This window comes from Pteronotus mesoamericanus, unplaced genomic scaffold, assembly GCF_021234165.1.
Source record: "Pteronotus mesoamericanus isolate MK-2021 breed Mesoamerican mustached bat unplaced genomic scaffold, CSHL_Meso_final contig_203, whole genome shotgun sequence".
In the NCBI taxonomy this organism is placed as follows: Eukaryota; Metazoa; Chordata; class Mammalia; order Chiroptera; family Mormoopidae; genus Pteronotus; species Pteronotus mesoamericanus.
In genome coordinates, this window is record NW_026555087.1 from 342,350 (window position 1) to 369,001 (window position 26,652).

The 26,652-nt window shown below is 49.7% G+C and overlaps 2 protein-coding genes across 2 annotated transcripts in view; one reads left to right on the forward strand and one right to left on the reverse strand.

The window, feature by feature from the left end:
• Positions 1 to 626: 626 nt before the first annotated feature.
• Positions 627 to 22,997, reverse strand: SEPTIN2 (septin 2). The gene is made up of 11 exons (XM_054570417.1): positions 22,921 to 22,997; positions 18,461 to 18,490; positions 17,124 to 17,244; positions 10,284 to 10,370; positions 9,214 to 9,337; positions 8,075 to 8,327; positions 4,801 to 4,902; positions 4,313 to 4,458; positions 3,141 to 3,224; positions 2,018 to 2,075; positions 627 to 729 (listed from the first exon to the last, which is right to left on the reverse strand). Exons 2-11 carry the CDS (start codon positions 18,467 to 18,469, stop codon positions 628 to 630), a joined length of 1,086 nt encoding a protein of 361 aa, XP_054426392.1. The 5' UTR covers positions 18,470 to 18,490; positions 22,921 to 22,997; the 3' UTR covers position 627.
• A 182-nt stretch (positions 22,998 to 23,179) lies between these two features.
• Positions 23,180 to 26,652, forward strand: part of HDLBP (high density lipoprotein binding protein) — a 56,490-nt gene continuing 53,017 nt past the window's right edge. The window contains exon 1 of the mRNA XM_054570409.1: positions 23,180 to 23,311. The gene's annotated coding sequence lies outside the window, so the exon portion shown is untranslated. The remainder of the gene's footprint in view (positions 23,312 to 26,652) is intronic.

The following is a 26,652-nucleotide window of genomic DNA, read 5'->3' on the forward strand; positions in this document are numbered from 1 at the left end:
CCGCTCCTCCTCTTGGACCCAAGCAGGCTCGCAGTCTGTCCGCAGTCACTGCTCTTCTGAGGGCAGGTACTCCCTCCCTCTTCCTCTCAGAGGAGATGACAGCAGCTACGGGACAGCTCTGAATGCCCACCTGCGCCCAGGACACGGGCTGGAGTCCCTGGTCTGTAGACTCCCTTTCAGGCAGGGCGGCCACACACTGGCGCGGAGCTGCAGTGAGGGGCGGGAGGCTGTGCCTCCGTCAGGGCGACCCCGGACTCCTGGCTCAATTCACCCGTCTAGCCAGCTTTGCTTTTGGTCTGTGTGAGCTGTTTAATGCTTTTAAAATTCTCTTTGAAGAGATGTTTTCAGCTTTAATAAAGGCCTAACTGTATAACTAATAAAAGTTATTTCAACATAGTTTTTCTTCTAACGTTGAACACATTTACAAGCTTAGAAAATAGGGAAATTCTTTCCCAGGCAGGAGCAGAGGAGAAGCTTCCCTTTTTTAGAAGCAACCCTTTCTCCTCGAAGGTCAGCGACAGAAAGACAGTTTCTAAATGCCAAGTGGCAGCAAGACTGTGGCGGCAGTGCCCGCCCTCGTGTCCGGTAACTGGCGGAGCCAGGGACAAGGCTGTCCGGCCCCCTACCTCACACGTGGTGCCCGTGAGCCGCGCCGTCGCCGTCGCCGCCCTGCATCTGCAGCTGCATCTGCGCCTGCATCCTGGCGATCATCTCCTGCATGCGGCGGAGCTGCGGGAACAAGAGGGGGCGCATCACGGGTGCGGGTCTGCTGTCCCTTACTCTGCGGGAGTGCCCTGCGAGGCCTAACGTTTCAACCGCTGTGCTTTCCCACCACAGGGCAGAGAGTTAACAAATAACTTCCAAACCAGGAAAATGAGCAACCGCTCAACAGAGAGTGAGCAAATGGTAAGAAGGTGTAATCCAGTACTGAAGAGAAATAATTAATAATTACTGAGCAGAAGAGAAACACAGGACGTGGGAGACTTTCCCAACCTGAAGGTGGGAAGGAGGTTGTGGCTGCCCAGAGCCCCAGCCGCCACGGCCACTCCCCTGTAGAACACGCACCCTCTGCGGGCCCTCTCCATCTTACCGCCGAGCTGTCGACCAGTTTAAGAGGCCTCAAGGCTTGCAAGGATTATAAAATATTTCCCTAAATTTTCTTCAGGTAACTCGGTGGTTATTTTCAACATTTAAACATTTGCTCCATATCAAATTCATTTTGCCAAAGCAGTGAATCTTATTTTAGTTTTCCAAAGGCTGGCCTGCTCTGGGATGATCTTCTGAGCGTGTCTGGATTCTGTGTCCCTACAGAGCCCAAGGCCAGCCTTGCCAGAGCCCATTTCCCTCCCTCCCACCAAGTTCCAGACATGGACTCAGCCAGCCTCCCAGCCCCAGACCAAAGGCTCTGCGTGACCACCGGTCTCCGCCGGCTCCGTAACAGTAACACGAGCCTCTTCTCATTAGTCCATTTCCTAAAGGTTCCTGTGTTTCCTCTGCTGCTTCTTCAAAACAAACATTACAATTTTCAACCTCTTCCCTCAAAGTAAAAACCGGGCAGGCGAACACAACTCTGCTGGGATTGCATGAAAACAAGCGATTAACCAGAAGTTGTGTCTATTAAAATTTTGACAATTGCCAGTTTTCCAGTTTCTTTCCCCAAGAAAGTCCTACGTATCTCTCCACAAATTTTTGTTAATGGTTGTGATTGGCAGTGATTTCCTAACTGGTTATCTATATGTAGGTAATTTACATAGGTATAGGAAAGCTTATTTACGAATATATAAAATCGGTCATGTTACTAAACTATTTTCAAGTTCCTTCACTAAGTTGCTAATGGAGCTTAAATGAGGTAATACATGTAAAGGACATTATTCCATGTACATGTACATACAAAATATATTAGTTATATGAAATATATTCGTTCTCAAAAATAAGGAAGGAAAACTGTAATAAGCTAATGTTGTAACAGTATCATTGGATATAAACTAGACTTTAAAAGTAGTACTTTTCTACTTACCTCAGCTTCCTTTTCTAGCAAGATCTGGTCTTTATTCATGTCCTCATTTTCTACTTTCCTAAGAGTTGAAAGAAATCACAATGATAATACTGCAACAAATATAACTTGGTTATTTCTAAGGACAGATAACTGAAGTAACATTTCACCTTGCGTTTCTGAGAGTATACAACTCTCAGAGATACACTACTTCAAATTACATATACTTATCATTTTTCTGATTAATGATATGAATAAACAATGTTAAAAAAAGCAACATGAAATGGAAAAATCCAGAGAATCTCCCCGCTGCCGTGGCGGCACCCAGTCCTCAGCTGCTCCCCCAGGCGCTCCCTCCCCCCTGCTCTTTCTGAACGCAGGCGGCGGGTTCTGCCACCCCAGCAGAGGCGCCCGGCCAGAGCCCAGCCCGCGAGGACGCCGCCTCTCATGTGCCCTGCCTGGCGGAGGGCTGCCACCTGGCCAGCTGCTTCTCAGTGGGACCTCCTTGCTGCCTCCCTCTATAGCCAGTCCTAGCGTGTGGCCCCCACATTAATGGGACAGGAAAACAGACTTTAACGTGCACGTCGTATGCGTGCACTCATCCACCAGGTTCTAAAAATGTGAATATTTTGGTTAACTGCAACACACAAAATTTTTTATGAATGATGTACGTCCCTTACATAAATGATGTGTTAATTAAGCTCTACATGTAGATATGAGTCTATCGGCTACGAATTAGGTCCTCAGTAAAAACCCCCGAGGGTGGTAAAATGGAACAACAGAGCATGGCAGCGGCAGGCGCTTCTGGGGAGCTGACTGGGGAGCCACGCTTTCTTAATGGCAGGTGGATCTGTCCTCGTTTCCCGACAGACCGACACTTTTGAGAGAGCACCCAACACAAGCCTGCGGCTTCTCCATCTAAAGCTGTTCTGTCCATGCAGATGGTTCAAGCTGCCTTCAACAGGCGAAAAAGAGCACAGAGTTTGATTAAATTAGCAACGAGCAGCTTATAATAGCTCTTGAGTAGGAAACCAGATCATGTTGTTTTGAGGTCAAGGAGGCTGACGAAACACACACAGGAGGGGCGCAGCGTAAGTTGGGGGTGACACAACACAGACAGGGAGGGACAGCGGGACTCGAGCATGACCTGCCGCCTCTCTTGAGTCTCTCAGAGCGGAAGTTCTCGTAGTGGAGGTCCTGGGTCACCTCCTGGAGGTCCTGCATGTGAGTGCTGCAAGAGAGAAGAGCACGCTGGGCTGGGCCCACGCAGGCGCCGCCGCCACCGGAGCAAACCCCACCTCAAACCCCGCCCTCCCCGCCGGCCTGGGAGGTGCCCTTCCGTGGGCCTCCGCCACAGGCACGGCCAAGCTCCACATGGAACCGCTGCCCCGCACAGGGCCGTATGCTCAGAGGCTTTAGGAGATTCTTCAGGGAAACAAGTTCATGACTTCTTGAGCTTAAAATTTCTAACAGGGGGAATTAATTAGCTTAAGATACAGAGAACAGCACAAACCGAAGTACTGACATTCGGGACGAACCAGAAATAGCGCTCAAATCTCCTAATTGCGCTGTGAAACATTCGTGGGTCTCTGGGCAAGCTTCCCCCAGCATGTGAGCACCCCAGGACGGGCAGAGGCCACATTCCTGCACTCAGGACCCAGGGAGCAGACTCAGCAGTGGCGAAGGGACGGCCTATTCTCCCTTGGTCTCAGAAACACACAATGGGCACCAAAGTGCCTCTTCAGCTGCCACACCCTCCCTGTGACACAGTCAAGACAGCCCCAGTCTCCTCCTGGAAGGGGCCAGGGGGACTTTAAACGTCTTACACGGTGACTGACTCACAACAGAGCTTGAACGGTAACTTAATGTTGTTTTAAGTGTTTTAATTTACTAAAATTGCTAAACCCAGGGAGACGCGTGTGGCGTGAAGAGCCGTCCCCACTCATTCGGAGCCTATGCAGGCCGGCCTCTTCCACGCAGAGGCATCAGGGCTGGCGACGTGCTCTTTTATCCTCTTTGTTCCAGAGCAACAGCACTGCACATGCTAAACGTGAAGTCTGGTTTCAAGAAGAAACAAGTCTGCTTTTGCAGCCTGGCCTCTCCTGGTTGCAAGGACTCACTCGGGGGCCCTCCAGCCCGCAGGCCCTGCAGCAGACCCGGCTGTGTCCACCCTGGAGCAGGAGGCCACCCCTGCTGGGCACGGCCACCGCACAGTCGAGTCTCGTCTACTTTGAGCCTCAACAGGGACCTTCTAGTGACCAGCTGGAAGGAGAGCACACTGGGCCACGGGCCGCAGGCGGGGCCCCCCGCGCGGCTTACATGAGCATTGTTCTCAGCTTCAAGAAGTCGTTGTGCTCCGGGTTCTCCACCTCCACGACACCCCACGGATAGAGGCGGCCTCGGACTTTCTTGCCTTTGGCTTCGATCAGCTGATTGGATCCAACCACAGAGAAGGGGATACTGGCCTAGAAAGAAACACAGGTCGACAGGCTCCGCAGGGGGCCTCCACGTTCACCACTAACACACAGGGACACTTGGTGCTACGTTACTTAGAAAGCTAATGGTGCGCACTTTACTTTAGAAAGTGGCCGGTATCTTCCACGAAAACAATTAAATCTGCAGTTAAGATTCCTAAGCCTTAGAGTGATGGCCACAACATATTTAAAATAAGCATGTTATTGCACACAAATCTACCAGACAGTTCCTGAGTCAAGGCCCCCAGGATGGGGCCCTGTCCCAGCTCCGCCCGCCACGCGCGCTGGCGCCCGGACAACAGAGCCGGTCACCATGCGCGCCCAGGGCTGCACCTTGAGAAGCCGGGTCTGCTCTTTAAAATCTTCATCTTCATCCGACTCTGCATCAGGCAAGTGATAGATTTTGATGCTGTGTTCTTCAATTTCATCCAGAATCTGAATGACAAAATCAAGAGCACCTTTAACAAACTATACAAATTTGGTCAAGCCTAACTCATCTTATCAGAATTACTCAAACTTCAGTAACAAAAACATCTAATGGATTACAACAGTTGTTTCCAAAGATCACAAACTCCCAAAACGGCACTTACGCATCTGGAGGGACCGCTGTCCACAGTAACAGAATGCACTGCCACCACCCCTGTCCCAGCCTCACTGAGTGGCTGCAGTGACAAGCGCCCCAGGTGAGGCCCAGCCAGGTGCTGCCACCGGGGAAGAGCCAGAGGTGTGGCCAGAGGCACCCCTGGAGAACACGCAGGAGTCTCACGAGGAGATGGAGTGGCACCTGGGGAAAACCTGTCAAAGCCACAAGGGGAGGACACAGGAAGTCTGCTTCGGGAACCAGCAGAAATCTAGGATGGTGGAAATGTAGGAGATGGAACAGGAGGGAGACCCACCACAGTTGCCAGGCAGCGCGTCCCCCAGAATACCAGGCTGGGTCTGGGATCCAAGATCCAGACTTTTATTCAATACTCAAAAACTGCTCCCAGTAAACATTACCCTTTACAACGTCCATCACGAAGACCACTGAGAGGGGAAGGAAGCCAGGGGCACGATGAGGTGAGCAGCCACTGGGCGGTAAGTAGCCGCCGGCCAGTCTACACACTGGGCCTCTGGCCGGGGCGGGGCAGGCCGGAGTCCTGCCCACTCACCCAGGGACCTGAGCCTTGAGGGCGGGAAAGGGGTTGTATGGAAAGTGGCCTCCAAGGGCAATTTGGTCATAAATTCCCAAATGAGCAGGTCATGCTGGGCAGTGCCACCCCAGACCCATAACTTCCTTAGTAAAAGGGTTGTCTTTGCCTTAAGCAAGCCCTGCCCATTGTTTCTAGGTCAACACACCTCTGAAATGCCCCCTTGCAGACCCTCCGCAAGTGCACCCTGTAGGCCCGTCGCTGGCTCTCTCTGCCCTCTGTCATCTTCCCTACGTTCCCTCCTAATTCCGAGCACATAAAAGCAGCTGCAAAGCCATTATTTCCTGGAGCATTTGCAATCTCGCACCCTTGCAATGTCCTCAGTTTGACTCAAGTAAACTGTTGTAAAAATTCTCTACAGCTTGGACACTTCTGATGCCGACAGCCCAAGGGAAGAGAACATACACAAAGCCAGCAAGTAACACCTCGCCTCAAATCCCGCTCTGACCGAAGGCCTTCCACCGCACACACCGCGCCGACACAGAAGCAGCCCTGGCTCCTGCCCGTGCTTTCCCAGTTCCTCCTCCGTCAATGGCAGGGGAGACCGCTGCAGGGGAGACGCTGGGGCAGCAGCACCCTCCCTGCCGGCTGTCCATCCCGTGGCCCCGCCGCTCCTATGGGGGACTTGGAAAGCAGCGCCAAGCTGTGGGCGGGAGCAGGCGGGGGACGCAGTAACAAGCAGGCTGTTCCGAACCAGAGGAGAGTAAGAAAGCGTAGTCCACAGGAGTTGCGGAGCCGGCTCTGCACTCAGGAAATGGGGAGAAGAGCTCAATGGAGGGGAAAGAGGGCTTCTGGTTACGTGCTTCCACGAGAGGGAACTAAGACTCTCAGAAGCCACCGGATGTGTTATGATTGAGTACCATGAGGCAGTGCTGACCTTCGGGCATGAAGAAGGCAGGAGGGTGGCAAGAGGCAGGAAGACAAGTCCCAGGAGCATACAGCAAAGCGTGCCCCCCCACCCCCGCCCCGCCGCCAGGCAGCCCAGGGCTCATGATGGGGATACTGGTCACACCCAAGACAGGAGTCTGAGGCTGGACAGGCCAGGCCCACGTTAAAGGGATTCAGGAGAGGGTGGGCTGAACACCAGGCACACAACAAAGGGGGGTGGCAGAGGCCTGAGAAGCCCCTTCGGGTCAGGGAGGAAATCAGATAGAGAGGAAGGTTAAAAAGGCCAAGATGAAAGAGCTAAGTGCCTGACGTGTTCCGTTCAACGCAGAGTGGGCCCTCCGGCCCGGAGGGTTGCGGATACGGGCGACACGGGATGCAGTGTGCTCCCCGACACCCGGCAGAAGGGGACGCTCCCCCGAATGGGAACTGCTAAGACACAGGCTGTCGGGCTTAACACTGCCCATGCTTTCAGGGGCTCTCCCAGGGCCTGAATACTCCCTAGAAGACTGGCAGTCCCAAGACAGTAAAAGAAAGAGCTAAGAAATCTGCCTACACACGACGTAGGAACTCTGCTATGGAAAAGACAGCCAGGAAAAACGTGAACACACAAGAGTCAGACTGCAACATAACAGTCACTGCCCGAAAACGAGAGTCTCTGTCAGTCAAGGGAAAGACAGGGATGAAAGTGAAACCAGCAAGAAGGCCAAGGGCATTGAGCACCGCAAGGGAACACGCGACAAAAGCAGGTGACTCAGGAGTGTCCCGGGGAGAACAGTTCACACGCTGCTCTGGGGAGGCACCTACAGACGTGTTTGAGGGAAATCCAGCCCCCTTTCAAGCACTTAAATGCACATCAATGTCCTTTCCAAGAATTCGTCTGACTTCACGACTGCAAGAAGACGGACAGGGACTACCGCTCCCTGCCACGTGCTGGGTCCTGTTCTAAACTCTCGGAATACAAAGCAAGCAAAATCCTCAAAGTCAGGGATGGCAGGTCGGGAGGACAGACCAGAAACAGACTGCATGTCGAAGGGCATGTTTTCTGCTGCGCTGGGAATTCTTGAAAAATCTAGTGGCAAACATATGCGTGACGTAATCCTACTTCATGAAAACAAAAACAAACAGACCGCGTCCTGGAAAGACAAATACCTGTTAACAGTGGTGGTTTTCTGTGGATACTTAAAGCTCATATCGAATCCAGAGACCATGGCCAAACGCAGGCCCCGCAGGCCTCCTGGCAGCAGACTGTCCTGATCACCCGCGTTCGCGGGTGGGTGTGTGAGCGGAACGTAGGCAGAACAGAGCGCTGTCTCAGAGGTGACCGCCCCTCCCCCCAATTACTGAGCAAGACAAGGCCTGCCCATGAGCCACCCTCTAGGCCCTGAGGGGGCGTCCACCTAAGGTGAGTTGTAAGGAATGGTGGTGATTAGAGACCTCTGTGAAAGCAAAGCACCAGACAACTGCCAGCGTCGGGTGCTGGTTAAGAACCCCACACCCCACCTCCCCGAGCGTGAGCCCCGCGTCCTCACCCTTTTCTTCAGGCGCTCTCGTTCCTTCAGGGTGAGCGTGTCGGCCTTGGCAATGACAGGCACAATATTGACCTTGTTGTGTATCGCCTTCATGAACGCGACGTCCAAGGGCTTCAGTCCGTGCCCGAAAGGCGAGATGAAGTAGAAGCAGCAGTGCACCCTGTTGTCCACGATGTGCCGGCGGTTCAGGCCACTCTCATCATGCAGGTACCGCTCGAACTGCTCATCAATGTAGGAGATGATGGTCTTGAAGCTGAGAGACACATGGGGCCACAGTCCGCACCGGCGGCCAGGCAGGCCCACATCAGAGGTAACAGGTTTTCCTGTCCCTGCGCCCTACCTACCAAGCACAATTTGCCACTTCATCTCTCTGTAAGTGGGAATGGGAACTGACTCCTCCATTTGGCAAGGGCGGGGGTGGGGGGCTCTGGAAAGAGTGCCAAGCACGAAGGGCCGGGTATCAAAAGTTGGAAGGGAAGAGATTGGTCAAAAGAGCCTGGGCTGCCAACACTTTCCAGGGGTGCAACAGGGCAAAGGGGCGCAATGGCGGCAGCAGCAACACGGGGAAGAGCAGGGTGGGGGTGGGGTTGGGAAGCAGCGTGGCCACGCAACGCCAAGGCTGACCTGCGGGAGCGTCAGTTCCCAATGGAGAGGCAGCTCCCTGCTTTCTACCCAGTGCGGGACACTGATGCTATGCCCACAGGGAGGCCCAGGCGTCCCCCCGCCTGCCCCCACAACGGGGTTCTCGGCAGGGTCTGGGGAAGGTGCTTTCATCTTCTGTGCAAGCAGCCACCCTTGGGCCCTGAGTCCCGAGTGACCGAGACATTTCATGTTCTTGCATGTGGACAGAGGGGATGTTGGACCCTGAAATTGTATCCACTGGCCATGGCTCAAACCAGAATGAGGGCTGACCCTGTGACCTCAGACCTCGCTGGAGTATGCTTGGAAGAACAAACCACGCTCATTCTCTGCTAGATTCCTTACGTAAAATACCGTCACTAACGTGCCTCCAGTGGTCTCACCACCTCACCCTGTCCACCTAACAGTCACTCATCACCGCACGCACATGGATGCACCAGAGCGGTGTGACCCCGTGCGTGCCCACAGCACCCCCAGCGCCCCTCCCCGGGGGGGCGCACCAGTCCCTGCAGTTGATGGCGTCACCGTAGCCAGGTGTGTCCACCACTGTCAGGCGCAGCTTGACCCCTCGCTCTTCAATCTCAACAGTTGAAGCTTCAATCTGGACTGTTCTTTCAATTTTCTCTACAAAAGAAACAAACTTAATAAGAAAATATGCCTTCTTAAGATTTTATTTACTATTTGTTTTAGAGAAAAAGAAAAAGAGGGAGAGAAACATCCACCCCCTCTCTCGCGCACCCCCTGCTGAGGACCTGGCCCTCAACCCAGGCCTGTGCCCTCACAGGGAATCGAACCAGCGACTCTGGCTCACAGGCTGGCGCTCAATCCACTGAGCCACACCAGCCAGGGCACGTGCTTTAATACGGAGCCAGTGTGCAAAGACCAGGCATTACCTGTTTAGTAACTTTGTTATTGTCAAGCAAATGACTTGGAAGTTACTACCTCTTTGAGGAAGGTTTTCAGAAGGCTGTGTGAGGACTGTGTAAAACTGACCCAAGTCCATAGGGAAACACTGGAGCTAAGATTGAACGGCTGCCTACGAAGGTAAAAACGCTAATACTGAAAATTGTAATTTCTTTTTCCGGGATAAAGAAAACAACTTATGAATTCACTTAAAAATTGAATTCAAAAATGCCCGTGGAAGAGCTGGGCGTCCCCGCTGCAGCGGCCCCCGTGCCCGGCTCTCTGTGCGTACTGACCCAGGCACTCCGCTGGCAATCACGACGCTCGTGGCCTGCACTGGACCCTCAGAGTCCAACTTCCCACCCCCACAGCGATCGTGTTACACAGCTTTCTCCACAAGAGCTAACAGAGAACACAGGCAGAAACTATTTATGACACTTCAGACAAAAAAACTTGGAGAGGATGGATCCACGGCTACGCTGTCAGTCCACAACCAAATCCAATGACATCAGGCACAGCACGCCTTTCCTGACCTCCACGACATCGCTCTTGTGTTTAAAGGTGAACAGAAGCAAAAACTCAAGGCTCAGCCGTCAAACGTTAATTGTGCACTCTTAGGCAACTTCCACACCAAACTACATTTACAAGAGTGTGGGAACTTTTGTACCTGCAGCTCCAGGTATGATCCTTTCTGGGTAGAGATCCGTCAGGAACAGGCTGTTTATGAGAGTTGATTTTCCCAGACCCGATTCACCTTTAAATGAAAATGAGAACATTGTCACGGTGCTGTCAGGATGACGTCTGCTCAGCGTTCAGGCGAGGCCTGGCACTGGGCACAGCGTCCCACCAACATCGTTCTCTGGACTCCATATGACGACTACGAACTGGGCACAACTCTCCCCGTTCCCTGATGAGGAGATAGGTGCTTGCAGGCCGGCTGCCCCCCAGAGCAGGACCTCATTCAGAATCCAGACTGTGGGGCTCCAAAATTCACACATCTGAAGACCAGAAATACGACTTCCCATTTTCACGAACATGTGGAGAGGACTTTGAAGGGGTATTAATTTTTTCATAAGTAGAATGCACAGTGGGTTTTCAGTCACGAGTCTGCTAATTGCTTAATGTGTCACATTTTCAGAAAACCAAACACCCCTGACCAGTGTTGACAGCGTGCACTTCCTAACCAGGAAGGGCAACGGGACAGACACCAAAGCCCCCGTGCACTTGACCTTTTGCGATACTTCCCCGGCCTGTCAACAAGGCGGGGTCCAACCCCCGCCCCGCCCCGTTCCCTATTTTAAACAACCCTGCATCCCAACACCAGCAACTGCCTACAGCAGGCAACTTCCCCCCTCACGCTGCTGACTGAACGTGACCAATTTGGGCAACATGTATGCACTCTCATATTTAATGAGTTAAGAACCCCTCTTCAACTACTGTAACTATGTATTCTGAACGTTTGACACTTAACTTGAAGATGATGCTGAACACCGAAAATTAAATCTTACATGTGAAGGAAGTAGGAACAGGTTCCACCTCACTGCCGGCTCAACCTGCACCGGGAAGTGCTTCTGAACGCAGAGCCTGTCTCGGGGCATCACCCCAGGCTTAATCCCCTCTACCAAGCCCATGCGGCGGCTTGTGGAAGGAGCGTGTCTTAAGACATCGTTATTGTTGAGAAAATCAAGAACAAGAGTGAATGTGAAATGTGTAGACAGACCAATTAGGACTGCACTCTAGACCTCAACTGTCACAGATGAAAAGGAACAGGACAAAGTGAGAATTACATGCTGAGTATGTCCTCATATAGAAGCACAAAAAAATGTGACTAGTCACACTATCCCACCAGGTCAACCCACCCTTTTAACAAACGGACTGGCAACCCCTACGTTGTTACCGCACTAGGAGGGCTCTGACCAGTGCGTGCCAAGGCCTAAGAGCCCCCGTTCCGCAGAGCTCCGCAGCTCCGTGGGCAGACGGCCGAGTCGCTCTCGATCAATGGCTGAGCTGTGCCTGCCCGACGGGGACCGATGTGCAGAAGACAGCGGAGCACAGGTGTCGAAGGAGCGGCCGCCTCTGTCTCGAAAGCAGTGGCGACACCCTGGCGGCCGGCTCCGTGCCAGTCTTCACTTAAAGGCTGTCACCGCTCCACTGGGGACGGCCCTGGGGCGACACCTACAAACGACCTGCTGACTCCGAACACGGCTCTCGTCTTTGGCTAAGTCCTGAGTGTGCCCGGCCGTTTGCCCCACGGCCACCCCCAACCCCGGTGGGAAGTCTCAGGTGCCTTTACAGGGGGACGCACACACGAGATTTGGGGCAGTACACATACATCGCTGGCCAAAACTTCTACACAAAACCTACCGGGTCTGCTGTCTTCATTCAGTGTCATGACCCTGGTCATGACAGCAAAGGCTGGCCGGGCAGGTGGCATTTGGAGGTTACAAAATGGCTTGTTCGCACCCGTTAGAAGGAAATATGCAGCATCAGGCACAAGGTGGCGCCACAACATGAAAAATGCGCCATGACACAGTGGTGCTGGAGCTGCTTTGCCACCCACATCCCATCAGGCAAGCTGTCAGAGGCTTTAGATTTTAATCTAACTGGGGTTTTACTTTTTAAACCTGGGCCAAAACATAAAGTGAAACTTAGACCAAGCCAGGGATGCTAGGAAATAAAGAGCTTCCTAAGCTGGGGAATTTTTGTTTGTATTTACTTTTGATTTTAAACAACATAAGAAACCGCCTGCTTTCTCCTCATGTAACAAAGGCTTTTCCCAAAGGCCTCTGAAGGGCAGTGCTCTAAGTGGTCAGCTTTCCTGCTCATCCAAACAACTCCTGTCAGGGGCAGAACTCCCGAACCTATGATTACATCAGCACTATTTTTGCTTGAAGGCCTGATTCCGTTTTCTGAGTGTTCACACTAATGCTTTTGTGAATGTGGCCACACTAGCCCCAGCGCTGACTTTCTATCAGGTAACGTATCTGGCAGTAAGCCTTGTACTTTCGACCTTGCTCTTCTCCTAAATGGACCCATCATCGCACATAACCGTGAGAGGCTAGTAGCTTGATGCAGGTCATCGCCAGCTGCTGCCTCTTGGGTCGACGCTATAGGCAGCACAGCCAACCCGCTTCCTCCCTCGACACTGACAAACAACTAGCCGACACTGACAAACAACTAGCCGGTGATTTCAAATTCCTTGCAGATTTCTGCCCAGTTAGTGGTCTTTCATCTGCATATGGTTTGCCATTTTGTGAAGTTTCTCACTTTAGACATCTGCTAGAATTTGAAAAACCTTGCCTTTCTGCTCCAACAGTCTGACTTACAAGCTGGTGTAGGGTTTTCTTGACACGCCATTATTTCTTGAGCTGCTAATAGTTACAATGTAAAAGGTGAGCATTTTGTGGTTAACTTTGTTTTTAACTACCCACCTCACCTGTAACCCCTCAGCTTGACCGACAGTGTGGAGTTTACATAGACCTCAGCTCCAGGCACTCATTTAAACTGCACAGTTGGATTTCTGTGACAACAGGGTGCACCAGGCAGCCACACTCCACTGGACATAAGGACTGTCTCCACACCACAAAGGAGCTGCTCTCTCTAGCCTCCAATGCATGCACACGTCTATCTGCTTTCTGCCACTACACATTGGCTTTACTTATTGCAGAATTTCACATACACAGGCTCATTCAGGCCATCTGTCTGGCTGCTTCTACTCGCCGTAATTAGCTTTGGAGATTACTCTGTGCTGTGGACTTCTCAGCAGTCCAAGTCTATTTGCTGAGCAGGATTCCACCGTCTGGAGGCAGCACCGTTGTTGACTTGTCTTTCTGCTGCTGAGATAACGGTCCTTCCCTTAGCTTTGCCTTGTCCATTGACATATCACTGACATGGTTGGGTTCAAGTCTGTCATTTTGCCACACTTTTCCTATTTGTCTCATCCATTCCTCTTCTGCTTTCTTTTTGATTGTGCTCTTTTGCTATTCATGTCCATGTTATTTCCACATGGTACACAGTTATTTTTGTTTTAAAGTCAGTCATCTTCAGACCAATTAAAACATGAGAGATCTTTTTTACTTACAATACCTCTGCCATTCCCAGTGCTTCCTCCTCTCTTTTCAACCTGAAGGAGCTCATTTAATATTCCTATGGTGCAGGTCTGCTAGTCCTAAGTCTCTCAGCTTATTTATCTGAAAATGTCTTCCATCTTTAAAGGTTATTTTTGGTGAACACTTCTAGGCTGACAGTTTTGTTCCATCAGTACTTTAAGCTGTCATTCTACATGGCTTAACATTATTTCTGAGAAGCCAGTTATCTTCTTAATTTTGATCTTCTGTATGTAATGTGTTTTCCTTTTTTTTTTCCTGTCTACTTTTAAGCTTTATTCTATTTATTCCCCTTTATTTTTTGGGGGGTTATAGCAAACCCCAAAAAAAGGAAGCACTAAATGTGGGTATTTATTCCGCATGGTGCCGAAGTAGTCTGGAAGCTCTCTGCTGTCCCCTTTCCCCTGCAGTCTCTAATCTGCTGCTGTTGGCCCATCGGAAAATTCTTCATCTCAGATGCATTTAAAAAAAAAATCTAGAAGTTCACTTTGTTCTTTTTTTAATATTCTATTTACCTCATTATAGTCACATTTTTCCTTTGAGGGCAGGAGCACATTTAAAATATTTACATGCTCATCTGCCCACCCCACCATCTCTATCATTTCCCAGTTTGCTGCTGTTGCCTGATTTCTCTCTACGTCATGTGTCACTTTTTTTTTTTTTTTTTTTGGCTTCTTTGCATATCCAGCAGTTTTCTATTGGACACCAGATATTGTGAATGTTACACTCTAAATGTCCGGACTTTGATGTCCTCCTCTAATGAGTGATGGGACCTATCCTAGAAAACAGTTAATTCTTTCATGTCTTGTTTTAAAGCTTTGTCAGGGAGGGTTTCTAACAGCCTTTCTGTCTGGTTTGGCCCAACTCCTCGGTAAGCACCCTCTGGAGTTTCTACAGAATGCCCTGGGTGTTCAGGGAAGTCCTCTCTGATGGGCTGGGATTCCAGCGTGTCCTGACTCCAGGCTGGCTTTCCACCTTTGCAGTCTCCAGTTCCGCTCGCTCTCCTCGACTCTTGCACAGCTGCGTGGACTGTCACAGCGTCAGCCACAGTGTCCAAGGGAACCCATGCGACCTCCTGGAGCCCAGGCTGTCTCTGGAATCCCGCAATGCTACCTCGGGACCCAGGTACCCAGCTTCCCTGATGACGGCAAGTCCTTCAGCCATGAGACCCTCGTGCTCTAACCCCCTCAGCCCTCCCCAAGGCAGAGGGAGGGCACAGCAGGAAGCTGGAAAGACTACAGTTCATGGATTTGTTCTCCTCTCGAGGACCAGAGTCCTGCACTGCCTGCTGCAGAATGTCTTACAAGAGCTGTCTCCTACATGCCAACCGGCCTTCAGTTATCCGTGCCAGGACGAGTCTGGCAGCAGCTGTTTCGGGGAGCAGTGAAGGGCGCCCCGAGCACATCCTGGCCCCGCCTCTACATAAAGCTTCCCCGGGGCACAGCCGTGCCCTGCGACAGCAGGACGACTGAATGGCTGCACAAAGACGGGCTCACAAAACCCTAGACATTCACTGTCCGGTCCTATTAATTATTCTATCGTGGCCAGAAGCAAAAGTCACTGCCTGTTTTAGAATGCTCTCACATGAGGTGTGGGGCAGAGGGCACCGGGTTCCTCTCTTCTGTCAGGGACTTGAACCTGCATCGTCGCCATCATCTAGTGATTGTGATCATAAAACCTGTCGCCATTCCCTTCTTTGGACCGAGGGTCCTAGTCTCTCTCGTGTCAGGGTTATGAACTATTCACCCTAGGAAACGATGACTTGCTCTACTCATACGTGACCATCATCAAAATACCTCCTCATTTTGGGGAGAATTTTACCATTATCAAGAATGAAATGGGCTACGATAAGCAGAATTAATAGTTAAGTTTGTTATGGTCAGGCTGAAACATGACATATGCTATAACCCACAAAAATATACATCTGATAACAGATTAAAATTTCAAGTAACAACTCAATTTCAAAGGACTTTAGTAATTAAAAAAAAACTTGTATAGTAAGAATTGTATATAAAATATATCTACCACAAAAATGGAAATTTTTAAAAAGTATTAAACACTTCTAATTAAATGTATTTAAGTTACTTATTAATAAGCAACAAACTATTGTATAACTCAGAGACCTAAACCAACAATAAACATTTACTATTTTTTCCAGGACTTTCTGGTCGGGAATCTGGGATTGTCCATGGTAAGAAGTTGTGGCTGGCAGCGCGGGCTGGGGATTCTCTTACGCACTAACAGTGAATGGCGGCCAGGACGCCGTCACCTCAGGCTGAGCTGGGGCTGGAGGGTGTTTCTGAGAGGGGCCACTGCAAGGCTACCGGCAGGCCGCAGTTCCTGGCCTTGTGGGACTTCCCTATACGACTGCTTGAGTATCTTCTCAACGTGGTAGCTGGCGGCCCCAGAATGAGCAAGGGAAGGCAAGGTGCAAGCACAATGTCCTCTGTGGCCCAGTCTCAAAGTCACGTACCTTCCTTTCTGCACTGTCCCACTGGCTACACAGGGGCGCCCTATTCAGTATGGGGGGGGGGACTAGAAAGTGGCATGAACACCAGGAGGTGAGGGTCACTGGGCAGCATTTGGGAGGCTGGCTGCCATAATGAGTAAAAACTATCACTACATATAAATAAATGACAGAAACACTGTAATTGTACTGAAGCGAAATGTTCTACAAATATAAAAATACAGCCCCCACCCCCAATTCCCAAGTTATTTGATTCCGCCAATGAAGGAATTCCCCTTTGACTTTATAGGTCATGCTAGTATTACACTTCACAGGCTGGGGAGGTAGCCACATACAAGAGAGGACCCAAAAGATCTGGGATTTATTTATAAAAATTATGTATTTATTCTTACATGTTTTAACGTCAGTCACTTTGAAAGTACTCTCCATCTGATGCAATACACTTACTGAGACTTTTTCCCACTGCTCTGAAGTTTTTGAACTTGTTGATTTTGATGCCTTTTAGTGCTGCCATTTTTTGTTTCACCTCTTGAACATCAACAAAACATTTCCCTTTGAGGACTTTTTTCACCCAGAGAAATAAAAAGAAGTTGCTGGGGCAAGATCAGGGGGATAAGGTGGGTGAGTTAAGGGAGTCATGCCATTTTTGGTCAAAAACTGCTCAACACTTAGTGCAGTTTGGGCAGGTGCAGTAGTAAATCACCCATCACGAATGGGCAAACACATTGAAATAGTCTTCAAAGAAAAAAAAATTTCACTGAGGCCGAACATAACTTCTCACACACCACCGGTGGAGCACTGATACAGATGGGTTCCTAGTAGAAGCCTGTACTGTAAGGGGCCCACCCTCCAGAGGATGATTCTGGTTTTTGTTTTGTTTTGTTTTCCCCACCCTCAGACTTAATAAGCTAGGAAGTAAAAGTAAATTTCTTACCAACCACCATTAGTGTGAACTCAAAACCTTTTTTCACTGACTTTCGGTGAACCTGGTTGGGAAGATTTGCAAATCCAACATAGCCAGGAGTTTCTGGATTTATAAATTGGGCTGGTTGTTGCTAAAATAAAATTTTACAAAAAAAAAAAAAAAAAAAAAAAAAAAAAAAAAAGGGAGAGAGAAAATAAAAACCTTATCAGTTGTTTTTAAGATATAATCAAGCTGTGACAAACATAGGTACCATTAGTTTTCACAAACTAAATATACATAATATATAAATTACATTTCCAGATAGTCACTTCTATGAGAGAACTAATGGTATTCACTTAAGAACATTTATTAAAAAGTAGAAAAACCAACCCCGTATTATTTCTTATCTATGTGCTGATCTAAAATTCCATTTCTGTTAAGCATTTAAACAATACATAAGAGAACGTGTCAGGTGTGATGCATTTCTGAAAAGTCCCCAGAAAAAAGTCACATCTCCTGCTATATTCCTCGCTCTAAGGAACAAGCCTCATCAAGGGTGAGGCAGGCAACTCTTAGGGGTGGGATTAAGTGGGATCGAAGACCAAGGCACAGAAGACTGAGAATGAGACACAGCTGACAACACTGAGTGACGGACAGACAGACATCTGATACGAGGAATGACAGATGGACATGGGGCAAAGCAAGCAGAATTGTAGAATTAGGCACACTGTAAATGGGAGGAAATCAAAACACATCCATTGATTTATTTACTTTCTAACTGTATATTCACATGTGCACATGAGTAATAACACTCAGAAGGAACTATCAGTGGTTATTTCTGGGTGATGGAATTATGGTTAATTTTTATTTTCTTTTTTGCTCACTGGTGTTTCACATTAATACTTGTATAAAAAGCAAAAACTAGCATGATGCTTACGCATCAGACAGTAACACCCATAGACTCAAAAACAAAAGGCAAAAAGAAAGAAAAATCTTGTCATTTTAACCACAAGTTCTGCTTTTCTCTAATATTTTAGAACTAATTTACTTCAGGGCTCTGTGTTAATCTGCAAAAGATAATAAAAGCCAATTTATCAAGGTGGAGAGCCCCATCAATTTCATCATGATAAATTCTTAGAATTTTAAATTATGGGATTAGTCCTCTGGGAATGATCTAGGAACCTAAATGGATTATTCCTGATGTATTTAGAAACAAAAAATTGGAAATCTGAAAAAAGAAAGCTCAAAGCTTTTTAGGACAATTAAATTAGAACTCTGTCTTAATAAGTTGAATATATCAGTTGTATTAAAAATAGTGAATCATAAATTTTGACTGAGTTTAAGAACATAAAGCATTTTCTCCTTACCTTAGACATCTTCAGTCAAGTTCCGTCAATCTGTAAAAACAAAAACCACACACACATGCATATATCCGTAACACATACATGTATTTAACTTAGCATGAACCGACATGAAAGACGTACACACAAGACACCAAGAGCTTGTTTTACTCAACTTCTCAATAACATCAAATACTTCCCCAGAAATGATAAAATTATCTCACATAAAGAGAAATTAGATATGAATAATTAGTCAATGAAAGCAACCACGTACACCTATGTATACATGCATACGACAATCCTTATTTTCAAGAACATTCCCACTCCAGTAACGAGCACACTTCAGGCACTACAGACACCACCAGAAAGCAGTCTCCAGGAGCTCTGGCACTGGGGCTCTTCCTCCCTGAGCCTTCTCAGCGAGAAGGGGGCGCTGCAGAGCGCGGTGCCAGCTGCCAGGCTCCCAGAGCTCCCAAGGAGCAGGCTGTGACACCGGGGAACGAAGTGAACTACACTTACGAAGCAAAGGAAAAAGGGATGAAGGCACTTGCGAGTTGGAGAAATGTGACAGTTTTAGACAGATCTGGACTTCGAAGGCAAATTTTACAAGCCCTGAAACCTTGGGAAACGTGGGGTCTGGCGGCTAGCCTTTGGCAACAAAGTTGGGAGATGTGAATACAGTCAAATTTTATTTCCTGTGGAGCTCAGAAACTGTGTTACAAAGCTTCTTTCACTTTCTTACCCCTTCATTTCCCCCAAACCTTAGCATTCCTGAATACTGCAGGCCCTTCGTTTCCCTTCTGAATGAAATGTTCCCAGCCACCTCTGAAGAAATGAGGCCCCTGAACCCCCTGTATGGTTTGGTCTGGAAGAATGAGGGGGAGAGAGGAAGAGGAGGCTGAGTTTAACACTAACAAGCAGTTCGTAGACTGTTTCTTGCTATAGCACGTCTTTACTAAGGATGGGAAGGGGGAGGATCTGGTGAAGCCCAGAGCTCCAAGTAAGGACTACTGGCAAGGAGCAGGTGAAGCTGGGCCCAGATTATCCAAAATGTGTTTCAGTGTAGGTGGTAGAATTAAGGTATGCTCGAAGGAAAGTAGGGATGCTGCACAGTATAAGAAGGGGAGTTAGAGAAAAATGTGTCACTGGTTTATGGCAATAATACCGTTACTATTTTCACTAGACTTGGTTGCTGAATTTTATCATGTCTCTTGAGCATCTATCCACGTTTGATTTTTCTCCTTTAATTTGTTCTAACAGCTTATTAGATGCTTTAGGTACATATTTCTGGAATCTAACTGCCAGCAAATATTCCACCGAGAATTTTTGCATTTATATTCATGAGGCAAACCTATAGCTAGCTAGCTTTCCTTCTTAGGTCTCCATCTGTATTTGTTATTAAAGTTATGCTTTCTTCATAAAACAAATTGAAGAGTACTTTCCCTTTTCCAGCAGTGGCTTACATGACACTGGTGTTATCTGTTTCGGGTTGGATGGAATTCACCTCTCTTCCTGCTTAGTCTTGGTCCCTTTTCATTGGTGGATCATCACTGGGCTGTTCAGTGGCATCTGTTCCAGTCGGTTTGCCAGTACTTGCTTCCCTTGGATTTTCACATCTGTCGCTATCTTGACCATCTCCTATATCTGTGCTCACGCCTTTTTTTCTATATGTATTTGCTTTTTTCCGTAATGGGACAGCTGAGGAATTTGTTTCGAAGAACCAGCTTCTAGAGCTTACTCTTCTATTGAATTATTTTGTTCATTTCTTAATATTGTCAGAAACAAACTTATTTTCAGTGAAATCTGTTTTCAAGGAAAAGATGTAATACTCAAATTCTCATTTGAGTCTATAAAGCTTTTGCTGTGCGTCATAAATTTTGCTTTGTCTTCTTTCCATTGTTTTCTAGGTAGCTTGTGGTTTTGTTTGACCCTCGATTCAAGGGTTATCCAGGAACGTTCCAAAATGGGGGTTATTTTTACCCCCCCACCCCCAGTTCTAACAGATCATGATTTGTAAACATCTGAAATACTGTAAAAGTCTCTCTTAGACCTAGGCCTGGTAGCTTAGTTGGCTTATGCGTTGTACAAATACACCAAGGTTGAAGGTTCCACTAATGAATGCATAAATAAATGTAACAACAAACTGATGTTTCTCTCTCTCTACAATCAATATTTTTAAAAATCCTGTAAAATTACTTAAAATTTTCTTCACAGCAGTTTCTTTTTAAAATTCTCAATTGCTTCCTCTTCGGGCCATTGACTGAAGCACCTCATTTTAAGTGAGAAAGCTTTGATCCACCAATGCAAAATGCCAAGCACTGATTAATTTAAACATTGGGATCCCCCAAATCTCGGAAATGTGGCCAAATGAAAATTTTATTCTTTCAGACTGTGTTCATTCTAGATGCTAGAACTTGTTTAAAATGCTTTTGTCCTCGACCTATGGCTTCCTTCTTCCACAAAGCAATACTCTCATCCCAATTCATGTAGAAGAAATCAACTTTTCCAAAATAAAAGATGAAGAAAAGATGGATAAAGCTGGATCTGTGGCATTATAAACATATTTTGCTGGTGGCATATGTATTATTGGATACCCATAATTACCATTCATTGGCACGTAACTCTTTCATTTACATACGTTACCCACGTCCACAAAATGACCCTGCAATGTAGGACCTGGGAGGTTCGGAATCCCTCATCCAGTGCCCTTGGCTGTTGGCAATCAAGAGCCTCTGGACTGGAAGATGGTGCACATACAACACACCACCTCACAGCCTGCAGGGCATCCGGGGCAGCGCCCTGCAAGCAAACGCACCTTAGGTAGTGACATGCATGACCATTAGCCCAAAGTGGGATGAATACAGACTATACAATGGCTTCAATGCAATTCTTCTCCAAAATGAGTTTTGGTGACCCTTTCTCTGGGAAAATAACACACTTTTCTTTTTTCAGCGGCTTGTCTTTGGAATTAGGTATAAAAAGGGATCGCAATCACAAATATAAACGATAGGGGGAGATTCCCCCCATCCCTTCAGCAACTCCACAGGTCACCAAGCTACTGTAGTTCAAGAGCAAATCTGATCTGGTTGAAAAGCCCTTGTTCTTTACCCTGGGCTGCTGTGCTGGGTGAGAGATTAAGGTGGAAGGTGCAAAAGAATACCAGGATATCCTTGATAGCCAACGTCAGTGCCAAGACTCAACAGAGCAGAGCACACGAGTTAGGATGCTGGGTGGTGCAAAGGAAGCCTGCGTCCAAACTACCAAATGCGCAAACCATGGACCCCGGGCCATGACCACCAGGAAGCAGCTTTTCTGACCCCTTCCTCGATTATGTGTATCTCCTCATGCTGGTCACGCTGCTTTGGAACATTAAATTTACCTCAAAGGTACTACAACGATTGAACTCGCTCAAGAAGTGTTTGGGGGGGTCACTGTGCTAAGCAATAATGGTAAGGGCGGCTAAATCCACACATCCTCGCCCCTCACAGGACCCAGGGTCCAGCGGACAACTGCCGCACAGCAGGACAAAGGCTGACACCGGGCCAACTCCTACTCCAGCCGGAGGAAATCTAACCTGGGCCAGGTCCTAAATAGCAGAAGTGGAACTAGGCAAGCAAAAGGCAGAGGAGACGGGGAGGTAACCGAGTTCCAACAAAAGAAAGGGTTTGGGCCAAGACCGAAGGTGAGAAAGACCACAGCAGTCTGAACCAACTCGGTGTGGTTGGGTCACGCGTCCAAGGGGGGGGCGGGCAGACAAGTTACGGACGGCACCGGCAAAAAATGAGGCAGAAAGGTAAACTGTGGCCGGGTCGCGTGGGTGCTGTGGCCCACGTCAGAATTGGGGCTTCCCGGAAGGCAGCGGTACCCGCAGGTAGCCTCCTCCGCTGCCCCGCTTTTTGCCTGCGGCCAGGGGCCGCCTGAAAAGTTGACCAGGCGGCAAGAACTTCTCGAGGCCTACCCTCTGCCGGGCGCTGGCCGGATGGAACGGCCCCTGTCAGGGCGACAAAAGGATGGCCGCACGACGCCCCACAGCCACCCAAAGGGCCCGACAGCCCCCAACCTGCTTTCTCCCTCCCGGACCACGACCGCCGCCTGCATGAACGGCACCCCAGACCAATCACTGGGACTGCTCCCCGGAATCATCCCACGGGGCGAGTAAGGGGTCACTCGGGTTCTCCCGGGACACACCCCGTCGCTTCCGCCCGAGCCAGAGCTCCCGGGGGCGGGGGCCGGAGGGGACCGAGGAGGGTCCGGGAAAGCGCAGAGAACAGAAGAAATCCGGGCGCGCGGGGAAGGGGCGCGAGGGAAACAAGGACCCTCGGCCGGCCGGCCGCCCCTCCCCCATTCCGCGCGGTCACCCCTGTCCGCGCGCCCCCCGGAACGGCTGACCGTCGCCCCGTGAGGGCTCCCCGGCCCCTTCTGTGTCGGCCCATACCTCGTAACCCGGCGGCGGCAGCAGCAACAGTAACCCGCAACGCGATACTCACCACCGAGAAGGTGTAGAACAGTAGCCAACCGACCCCGCCACACACCCAGCCAGCGCCCGCCGTCTTCTCACGCCCCGCCTCCCGCGCAGGCGAATTGCGTCATCACGTCGCTCCGCCCCTTTGCCAACGCTATCCTCGCCTCGGCACATCTTATCCTTCCTTCCCTCCCCCATTCGCCGGCTTCTGAGGGCGCAGGCGCAGACTCGTCCGCGTTTTCCGCCTCTGCGCAGGCGCTGTGCCCCTCCCACGGCGGTTAGCCATATAGATGCTGGGGGTGGGGGAGAGGTCAAGCGTAGCCCCTTCTCCTTTACCAAGATGGCGGCCTGTCCCTGTTTCGCCACAGTTCCCACCTTGTGAGCCTGATTTCCTTACGCTGATAAGACTGGAACAGGTAATGTGATTCTCCGCCTGTGGGTAACTAGAGTGAGGGGAAGGGAAATTCTTCAGAATGAGCTAAGTGACGGCTGAGGAGAAGAGAGGCAGTCGGGGGAAGGCAGGTGGCGGTAAGAATGCGGAACGACCGCAGGGAGGGGCGCCTCTGCCTCTGGCTCTCGTCCAGGAGATGGCGGCAGCACCGAGCTGGGAGCTCTGGAGCGGGGCCGGCAAGGGGGCGGCAAGTGGGCGCATGGGGCCGCTCTAGCCCGTGCCGCCGCCGTCTCGATGGTCATGGCCCTTGCCTTGATTGGCTGCCGCAGGTCATGTGGGTCGGAGGGCTCACGCGCGGACCATAGAGTTGGGCGCCTGTCCCCGGGGAAGTGGCCTTCGGGCGCCCGGGGCTGGGGCCTGAGCCCGGGGGTGGGGCGGGGCGGGGCGGGGCCGGGCGGCACGGTCTTGTCTCTCGCTGTCCCGTGATCTGGGCCGGGAGGTGAGATCTGGGGGGCGGGCTCCCCCAAGACCGCAGCAACGGCGCGGCTCGGGGACGGGAGGGCGACCTGCCCGGCCGGCGGGCCGGGATATGAGCAGCGCTGCCCCCTGCCGCGCCCGGGGTGTCCTCGCTCCCTCCCAACGGGCTGTGCAGGCCCGGCGGCCGTTCGACGTTTTGCTCAAGGCTGGGCGCAGATGCCCGCACGCAGGAAGCTTTTGTAGCTCACCTCCGACCGAAAGTGCACGCAGTCTCGAGTGTGACAGGCGATGGCACCGTGTTGTTGGGACCCCGAAGCTGTTTCTGGCACTAGCGGATACCGAGGGCGGTTTTTGGAAAGTGGTTAAGTGCTCAGGGCCAGCTGCTGCATATCCTGTCACCCGTCTTAGAAAACGCGAGGGCCAGACTTTGCATGGAGTTGAGGTGCCACGTAAAACCGACGGAAAAATCGACCCTTGTGCTGTTTATTAAACAACGTTTCTGGTCGAATGAGACATCAGTAGCAAGGATGACTGGCTCTCTTGCTTTGGGTTTGGTTCTGGGTCCTCCGTCCCTCGGGTGTCTTCAGCCCTCAGGTAGTGACCTCGTCTGGGTCGGGGTCTGCTTGAGGATGCTCACTTCCTTGGCAGGCAACTTTCTCAAGGCCCTGTAGAGACAGGGTGTTACGGTCGGAGGCAGCTGCTTGATGGTCGTGTATGGGAGCCAACCTGGGGTTGTATTACGTGGGAGGTTTATATTTGATCATTTTGAACACCTACTTCCAAGCTAAACTCCTTAAGTACGATTAATGGTAGGATGTTTGGAAGCAGTGTTGAAAGTAGTTGAGAAGGTATTTGGTTTACAGTGGCTTTCCTCACGTGACTTCCCAGTTCTCTGGGCCTTTCATAAGCTATGGGCTTGGAGAGAACCGAGCCTCTAGGGGGAACACTTGAAAGCCAGTAAATAACCTACCTGAGGATTGAACTCCCCTGTAGCTGCCCTTAGTTCAGCTGTGCGCCTGCACGTTTCGGGGCTCACCTGTCCCATCCAGCTTTCACCCCTGGGAATATGTGCTGGGGCGGGGGCAGAGGAGAGCGTGCCTAAGATCGCTGGGCTGTGCCGCATGGTGCCTGGGATCCCGGTCCCAGCGCCCTCCCCAGGGCGCCGCGCTGACGTCCCAGCTGCCACACGGGAGAGTTTCTTCCTGAATCAGCAAGTGTTTTTTTTTCCTTTAGTTTTGCTGTTTGGGGCTTCTGACAGCCTGACTCCAGCCTCATAACTCATTTCTTCAACAGTTCAATTCAAGAAACGTTCATTGTGAATTCTGTGTGCCTCACACTGTTAAGGGCACAAAGATAAAGAGAATGTAGCCTTTTTTTTTTTTTTTCTTCTTCCTCAAGCAGTTTACTATGGAGGATTTACTGGTAAGAGAAGAACTAGATTACAGTGGTCTAACTGTGGTAATGGGGGTAGGTCTAACACGTGGACAGAGGAAGAGGAGGCAAGAATTACCTGTTGGAAAGTCTTCACAAAGACTGTGTTTCTTGAAATGGAGTTTAGAGGACAGGTAAGAGCTTTTCCAGGTGGAGTTGGCAGGACGGGGAGTTCCACACAGGAAGACTAGCTGATACAAAGCAAACATGTGACAGCTAAAGCTGGACATACTTCAGCAATAGCTGGAGAATTTGGTGCATTTCAACCTCTCAAAGCATGGCAGGCTTGCTGAGAGCTGCTAGTGAAGGACGTCATGCCCTTCAGTAAGACCTGCAGGGTTTCAGGTGATCACACTGTCCGCCAGGGTGACTTGTGACCTTTAGTCGCAAGTGGATCAGACACATTCCCCATTAATGCTTCCCTGAACTGAACCGTGTTCACTTACTGAAAGGGCTTGAGCAGAGAACACACTTTTTGAAGTACTGAGAGGCACTTACACAGGGTAGGGAAAAAGTAGGTTGACAGCTGTGAATTCGTGAAGCACGGTGTTTACTCTTGTAGTACTGCTCATTAATCATCGTATTATTTTCCATATGAGCGACTGGAAGCGTCCTTTTGCCCCGCCCCACGTCGGGTGTCACTGCTTCAGCACACATCCTTCGCACAGGGCTGGTGATCATACATAGGAAGACCTGTCCCTTTTCTGTTAGGAAATAACCAAGCTCCTGGAAGAAACAGCACACAGCTGAGTTCCCAGTTACTGAGTTATGGCAGCAAAGAGACTAAGATGGATGTTGTGCCAGTTTTTGACCAAGTAGAAAAGCCGCCAGAGGACATCAGTGGGTCAGAATGCCTTTTCCTTTAAATTATAGAAGCACTACCACATCCAACATTTGAAAACCACGAAAAGAATTACATTCTTTCCCGGTGTATACACTTTAAAAATTGATTATATAATTTGTTTTGGGCTAAGCAAAATTTTCTTTCTCAAATCAGTGACGTTTTGGAAGTGACAGCCCTCGTAGGCCGCTTTCCCCCGTCACACTGGGGCTCCTCGGGGACCCCGAAGGCGGGCAGGCACGTTGTTCCAGGCATCGCGTGGGGCTGGTCATCTTGCTGCTTGCTGTTAATTTGATAACAATGCATTGTGCATACCCTCCCTTAATACCTTTCATTGGCATTCATATGAATTTTAAAATTAAAGATTACTTTTATTTCAAATCAAGTATGTATCTTTCCATCGTTTTTAAGAGGTCAAATAAATCTAGAAAGACTTGGAAGGAAAAACTGAATTTCCGTCCCCTGTCACGTTTCCTCCCCTGCAGACCATCTACCTTTGCTCTTAGCCGATTCCTTCAGTCTCTGCCGCCACCGCTGAAGAGCATGTATGTGCTGGCCTGGCTGGCTTGTGGCCTCCCCTCCTGTGTTACGTGTCCCCTTCCCTTGTCTCAGAGTAG